Source organism: Centruroides sculpturatus, unplaced genomic scaffold (assembly GCF_000671375.1).
Source record: "Centruroides sculpturatus isolate CEXI.00-Female unplaced genomic scaffold, Cexi_2.0 scaffold260, whole genome shotgun sequence".
In the NCBI taxonomy this organism is placed as follows: domain Eukaryota; kingdom Metazoa; phylum Arthropoda; class Arachnida; order Scorpiones; family Buthidae; genus Centruroides; species Centruroides sculpturatus.
This window is the reverse complement of record NW_019384427.1, coordinates 223,776-231,312: the sequence shown is the minus strand read 5'-3', so window position 1 is coordinate 231,312 and position 7,537 is coordinate 223,776. Positions and strand designations below refer to the sequence as shown.

The 7,537-nt window shown below is 28.8% G+C and overlaps 1 protein-coding gene across 1 annotated transcript in view; it reads right to left on the bottom strand.

Moving 5' to 3' along the window:
* The window catches only part of LOC111619599 (serine/threonine-protein kinase D1-like), a 56,485-nt gene that overhangs the window by 41,100 nt on the left and 7,848 nt on the right, over nucleotides 1–7,537 (bottom strand). The window contains exons 2-5 of the mRNA XM_023361362.1: nucleotides 6,649–6,808; nucleotides 798–936; nucleotides 587–718; nucleotides 339–502 (exon numbers count right to left, since the gene is read on the bottom strand). Of these exons, the coding sequence (XP_023217130.1) occupies nucleotides 339–502; nucleotides 587–718; nucleotides 798–936; nucleotides 6,649–6,798 (585 nt within the window). The 5' untranslated portion in view covers nucleotides 6,799–6,808. The remainder of the gene's footprint in view (nucleotides 1–338; nucleotides 503–586; nucleotides 719–797; nucleotides 937–6,648; nucleotides 6,809–7,537) is intronic.

The following is a 7,537-nucleotide window of genomic DNA, read 5'->3' as shown; positions in this document are numbered from 1 at the left end:
TAAAGTATTTTTCTGAGGTCTGTCTTATCAGGTAAATTACTGTACACAGTGTATTCATTAATTTTCATTTTCATGTAGTGGCTCTATGCCTTCATAAAGGACGTACTTTTCCTTTGTTTAAGGGTATTTGGGCAGTTTATTCTCTGTTATATTCTGTACAAGTAAATACTGTACAAGTACAGTACAGTATTTTCTGAGGAAATACTCGTACTTATTTTTTTTAACCCCATTCCCGATAACTCGGCATTTTCACAAACTCAGCCACCCTTCGGTCCACATTAGGTCGAGTTTTCGAGGTTCTACTGTATTTATAAAAATTAAAATTTAATTTTACTTACAGCTGTGCTGTCATCTGATAATGAAGTGTTACTACTAGATGTATGTTGTAAATTGTCTAACTGACCACGAGGGTAAAGACTAGTTGATGATTTTCTTCTTCTGGCATGAGTACAATTATTGGGAATTTTGTATGCACATCGCTTATGAAAATTTAAACCACAACCTAAACATAAATAAAACAAATTACATAAAATAGTTACATTTCGTTAATTTTACATCAAATTTTCTTTAGTTACAAATGACTTACCTTCACATTTAAGACCTTGTCGTACTAAACCAAATAGCATTTCTCCACAAAAGTCACAGAATGTTGGAGATTTATAAGAGTGTACATTAAGAGAATGTGGCATTATTTGTACATCATCTGATGGATTATTTGCTATAAAATATACATATTTCAAATTATTAAAAGATTAATATATAAAATTTTTTTTAATATTTAAAATAAGTATTCTAACCTGATAAAACAACTTCCAAAAGTGAACCTTCTGTGACATCTGAAGCAACATTTATAGGAAGAAGCATATTAGTGGAATTATAATCATGACGAAAAAGAATCAATCTCTCATTTAATTTATTAAGACCATGTTCTGGAAACTAGAATAAATAAAATGTAATTTTTATAAAAAAGTTTTACTTCTTAAAATGTGATTTTGATTTAAATACGTTTTATTTTAATAAAAAAATATACAAAAAATAAAATGTAGACAAATTTCAGAATAAAAATACTACAATAAAACAATACATTGTTTTAATAAACAATCATAACATCATATACAAACATCATAAACAAAACCCTTAAATTACTTTAGATGTTCTTTTTTAATCATTTTATCATTATTAGGAACATTTTCAAAAGCAAAGCTTTTGTTTTTACATTAAAACCAAAAATGAAACTTTATATTTTGGCATAATCTGATTTATTCATACATACATACATATCCTAGTACATATTTAAACATGTATGTACTATTAATTCTTTTTACTTCTACGTCCTTATTCTTATAAATTTCTGGTATATCCTGTCTACTTGGACCTTGTTTATTAACAATTCAACAGTGACCGACAGATATATCCATCAAGGGCGATTGTGTGGAAGTGGTGAAGGACGGATATATTGCCAAAAACTACCGCAAAAAAAAATTCACATAAAAAAGGAATTATGTAACAATAAAAAAAGACTTTACTAGACATAACTGTTTACAAAATCTTTTTCTGAAACTGTAATGAGAAAAAAATGCATAGAAAAATACTTAAAAAATTTCCCACATTTATTCTCCACTACATAGGGATAGCACCATACCTGACTAACCCCCTGCTGAAAAATTAATAGGACTTATTATACTGGTGTAGTTTCTAATTAGCAAATAAAGGAGAACAGTCAAAACAAAATATCTCTATTTTCACTGGTGAAAATACCTTTACTTCTCCTGTGAAAATAAAGATATTTNCTACTTGGACCTTGTTTATTAACAATTCAACAGTGACCGACAGATATATCCATCAAGGGCGATTATGTGGAAGTGGTGAAGGACGGATATATTGCCAAAAACTACCGCAAAAAAAAATTCACATAAAAAAGGAATTATGTAACAATAAAAAAAGACTTTACTAGACATAACTGTTTACAAAATCTTTTTCTGAAACTGTAATGAGAAAAAACTGCATAGAAAAATACTTAAAAAATTTCCCACATTTATTCTCCACTACATAGGGATAGCACCATACCTGACTAACCCCCTGCTGAAAAATTAATAGGACTTATTATACTGGTGTAGTTTCTAATTAGCAAATAAAGGAGAACAGTCAAAACAAAATATCTCTATTTTCACTGGTGAAAATACCTTTACTTCTCCTGTGAAAATAAAGATATTTTGTTTTGACTTTTGACTGTCCTCCTCTATTTGCTAATTAGAAATTACACCAGTATAATAAATCCTATTAATAAACAAGGTCCAAGTAGACATGCTATACCAGAAATGTATGTACTATGTTATACTATTAGTAACTTCTTAGTAAAAAATATTAGATTAGGCTGTGTGCTTTATATATTATCAATTTATTAAAATGTAGTTTCAAATAATAAATTTTAATTCAAATAGTACCATATAACTATAAATATGAATATCTGCACTTTTTGTCCATGTGATATAACAATATCATATATAGTTATATCATAGATAATATCACAAACCATATTTCTGCACATTTAAAAGCATGCTCTTACAATTGGTACAAAAATTGGTACTATATTCCACAAAGTTCCTAAAAACCTCACTATTTTTAAAAACTTATAGTATTGACATTTACATTAATTTATATTAACATAGCAGTGCAGTACTCTTACAAGCCAAAAAAAGATGACACACACAACTGCTCTTATTAAGCAAAGCAGGATATATGTTTCTAAAATGTAAAAACAAGCAATTTTCACATAAGAGTGAAAATTCCTCTTATTTGCACAGAAATATAGTGTGTAATCAATGTAAGATTTTTCAAAAAATTTTTTTATTAGACCTAGATTTGAAAGGCATGCTTGTTATTATTTCTGTTTATAATCATATTATAAATGAAACATCAATTTTGAAAATATTAAAATAATAGAACTGTTTAACAATAATTTCCAACATTAAGTAGCAATTATTCATTAAACTAGTGAAACAAAATAATGTGCTTTGACAGAACATAAGCAGCTTACAGACCCAATTAGCATCCACCCTCTTCAGAGCTTGCTGTTTTTATTTCATTTTATTGTATTTAACTGATTTAAATTGGCAGTAACAGTACATTTCAAAATCAATTGATTCAATTTGCAATATTTTGCAAACTGTACCTATACTATATATTGTACTTACCATTGTATAAACATAGCTTAATCATTGGGTATCCTGACACAGTAAAAGCCAAAATAAAATAAATGATAGAAAGTATATGGATAGGATGAATGGTAAGTTGATAAACAAAGGCTGCCATGCAACATGGGCTGTTTGTGTATATAGTAGAAAGAATTACTCCTTACTCTAATAAACCACACAGTCAAATCCAAAAAATTTAACTGTGTGGTTTATTAGCACAAGGAACTCTTTGGCCAAAAATACCAAGCCAAATTTTTTGGACCCAAAGATTACATTATATTGAGTCACTAGTGTATTTGAATTTTTATTATATACAGAAGTCAAAAATTATTTTTATTTTAGTTTAGTAATGTATTTAATTCTCAATATAAATTTTTTCTACAGCAACTCATTTATAAATTTAATCAATGTAATATCAGTAACAAAGTTACTGTTAATGACAAATCATCTCTTTTATAGAAAAGTAATGTGATTCTAGGTTATATTTTATTGCTTTAGGATTACAGGGTTCTAACTGACATATCAGAAAAAAAAAGTATGGAGATATTGTGTACCAGAACTAACTGCTGTAATCTACATATGACATTCTATATACTGTTCCAAGTGCAATTATATGCTCTCAAGATTTGTATTACAAAGATGTATTTGCATTGTGGCCACTTTATTCAGTGTTACATGGTTCTTAGCTGACCTCTGCTAAGTGTGTGGAGAATTTCGCACAGATTTTGCCACTTTTTGTGTGAAAAATGAATATACGAGTTCACAGCTTTATTATAAAAATCAGAAAAAACATATTTATGTATTGGTTCTAAGTATGAAACTAGTGACAATAGCAATGTCACTTCAAGCATTGAATGTGAACATAAACAGTATGTCTCCTGGAGAAAGAATGGACCATGACCATCAATATAATGGAAACAGCTAATGTGATAGGATGCAAAGGTAAGACATAATGACAGTTTTCATTATAACTATGAATTTATGCAACATTACTGTTTACCATAGATAATATACCATAGATTAATTAAGATGACTGACTACATTAAATTATTTTTTTACTGTCATGCACTATACTATAATTTGCTGTTTCAATGTTTCAAACATGTTTGTGCTTCTCTGCATGTTGTAGGATCTGCAAAAGTTACTGCCAAGGAAGCCTGTACTACTTATGTTGCCAGTAGTTATAAGTCAAACCAAGTATGCCTGGTAAAAATAGAGATCACATATCAGAAACAGAACAACATCAACATGAAGGCAGAGAGACTGGTCAGGAGGCTAACCAAAAATCACTTTTGGAGATCACATGAAAGAATATTAGACCTGAGCACATAGAAGGTTAACATCTAAAAAAAAAAAAAAGGACAAGGACTTGAGTAAGTTAGTAAGAGAGGCAAAGTTGTGAAAGTGAGAAAGGTAATTACTACCAAAGATTGTATGCAGCATTGTAGGTTTAAATGTATGACTTGAATTTCATGTGAGCAAAGACAGTATATTCACAAGTCTTTTTTATAAGCCTTTGCAAACTGAAAAATATCATTTCTTTGGAAAAAACTACAATACACACTGAGAAATGTAGGAAAACAAATGACAAGGTAACCTCTAGGACAATGGTTCCCAATTAGTGGTACGTGCACCCCTGGAGGTACATGCAGCAATCTAAAATTGGTTGATTTAAAATTTAAATGCATGAGATGAAGCAATCAAAAAAATAATGGGTGGACCATCAAAAAATTCGGCAATTTACAGCATGATGTGAGAATGCACAAATTCGTTTATTTATAACTAAAAATATTCTCGAAATTTCATCAAAAAAATGCATTTGTGACAATACTAAATGAAATTCTTGTGCAAGAAACAAAAATAGTACGATTAACATTATCATCATGTCAGCGAAGTGGCAATAAAACATTTACTACCATTTTGCACAACATACCTCTGCGAGAGCAGATTTTTGGCCATGACAAACATGAGAACTAAACAGTGTCACCGACTTCAACTCGAAGATGACTCGAGACTGATGCTGACCAAAAAGCAACCAGATTTTACAAAGTTGTGCAAAGAAAATCGTGCACATTTGTCATAATAAAATTAAATAACCATATGTTATTTTCATTATTATTAGAATTATATTTTAAACGTAATAAATGTAAAAAAAACTTATTCTATTTATCACTTGCTGTCTATCCACAGCTTTGCTTGCATTATATCGAATTTTCTCATAGGAGTAAGATATTTTCTTGCAGCAAAATGTAGCCTATGTCCATCTCCAACTTGTAGGCTATCTCTGTGCCAAATTTTATTAAAACCTGTTCAGCGGTTTAGACGTGAAAAGATAACAGACAGACAGAATTACCTTTGAATTTATAATAGTATGGATTAATATGAATTTCTGCTATAAGGGGTATGCGAGTTTGAGCTCTTTCTTGAAGTGGCATGCAGGAAAAACTAATTGGGAACCACTGCTCTAGGAGATCAAAATTATTTCAGTATTGTGTGTAGGCGATACTGAAATTCAAGTATGCAAATAATCTTGGAACACTGAATATCAGTGAAAAACTGATTTATACCTTTCATAACAAGAAAAAAAATTTGCTTACTGGACTACCAGAATCTGATAAAAAGAAAAAAACATCAAAAATAAAAGGTCATTTCTAATGACAGGAAACAAGGTATTACTGATCATATTCAGTCATTTCCCAAGATTGTTGTACAGTGACAGTAATGTGCTTCAAAGAGGAAATACCCAGAACATCATTTGAGTGTCAGAAAAATGTATGATCTGTATGTTTGTAAATGCAAAAATGATAATGTGGAATGTGTAAAGTTGTATTGTTATTCAATACACATTTCAATCTTAGGTTCCATGCAGTGGCACACCCGCAGATTATAAAAAAGAACATTGTACATGATGCAAATAGCTTCAAACTCTATGATTCAATGCTGAATCAGCACATCCACAAGGTGGAGCTGGTTGTACTTGGACTAATTAAACCTTGAAAACAAGGAATGTTATTTTGATCAACATATGATAATGTTGCATGGCACAATGGACAAATATTATTCATTAGTTTCTTTTATATTTGCCAAATAGGCTAGAAGTCATAAATTTTCTGTTGTTTGGGGGCTTCCTTTGGGATTAGGAAAAGGACAACTAAGACAAAAAGAGGACAAATGCCTTAATTAATATTCAGGCACCCCTGGTTTCATGTGCCAAAAAGAATGTAATATTTGTAGCAAATACAAAATAACTAATAAATATACTGCAGACTAATATATATATATATATATATATATATTTACATATAATAGTAAAATAGTAATACAAATTACAAATTTACATTATTAGCTTACAATTTTAAATTTACTGTTAAAATAAGTAATTCCTAATCTAAATTTGAAAAATAATAATTCATTTTCAATTTAATACAAATTATTTTACAATAAATCTACAAACCTTTTTATCAATAAAGTTGCAGGCAACATTTTTCAAAGATTTTAAATTAAGATCTGAAACATCAACTGTAACTGAATCTTTGATAAGTCCACACTGTAATATGAAAGTAATCTCTCCAGGCACATTTAGTGTTGGCACTGTTGAATCCATTATATGTTTACTAATGCAAAATGGAAAAAATAAATTTCTTAAAATTCTCATTATGGAATATCTCCAGTACTTTTGATCATCAGTCATAATTATTAAGTTATTTACCACATCAGTGAGACTATTTTATCATATAACAATACATATATTATTACGAGAAAAAAAGATTTACTTAAATTGCTCAATATGCAAAATTAATGGCCAAAGACCTGTAATATCTTTTTGCTTATAATTTATGTTTATAAATTTATTTAGATATAATGTATCAGCAATTAATTGAAAGTAATTTATATTAAAATACAATTAAAATTTTAGATCACTTCATAAACTTTTAAATTTAAAAATAAATTACCAAATAAATTCTCTTAAAAAATATTAAAAATAATATATTTTTTCAAAAATTTTTATTTTAGCCATTTTTATGAATTAATTTTTGTTCAAAATCAGTTTTCAATATATAATTTCTACAAACACAACAAAAACAAATTGGTCATTATCATAACATTTATTTCATTATATAATACACTAGCTTACCCATCGCGCATTGCTGCGATCTCAGAAGAAAGGAAATTCAAGCAAACTCGTTATGATAAAATTCAATTTACATTTTATCATTTTTATTGAAACTTATTATTATTCATTTTCATCGGGAAAACATTTCAAAGTGTCATTTCAATTCTATTTATTTATTGGAGTGTTTGTGGATACACGATATTTTTTGTTTTTCCGTCTGGTGCGTACA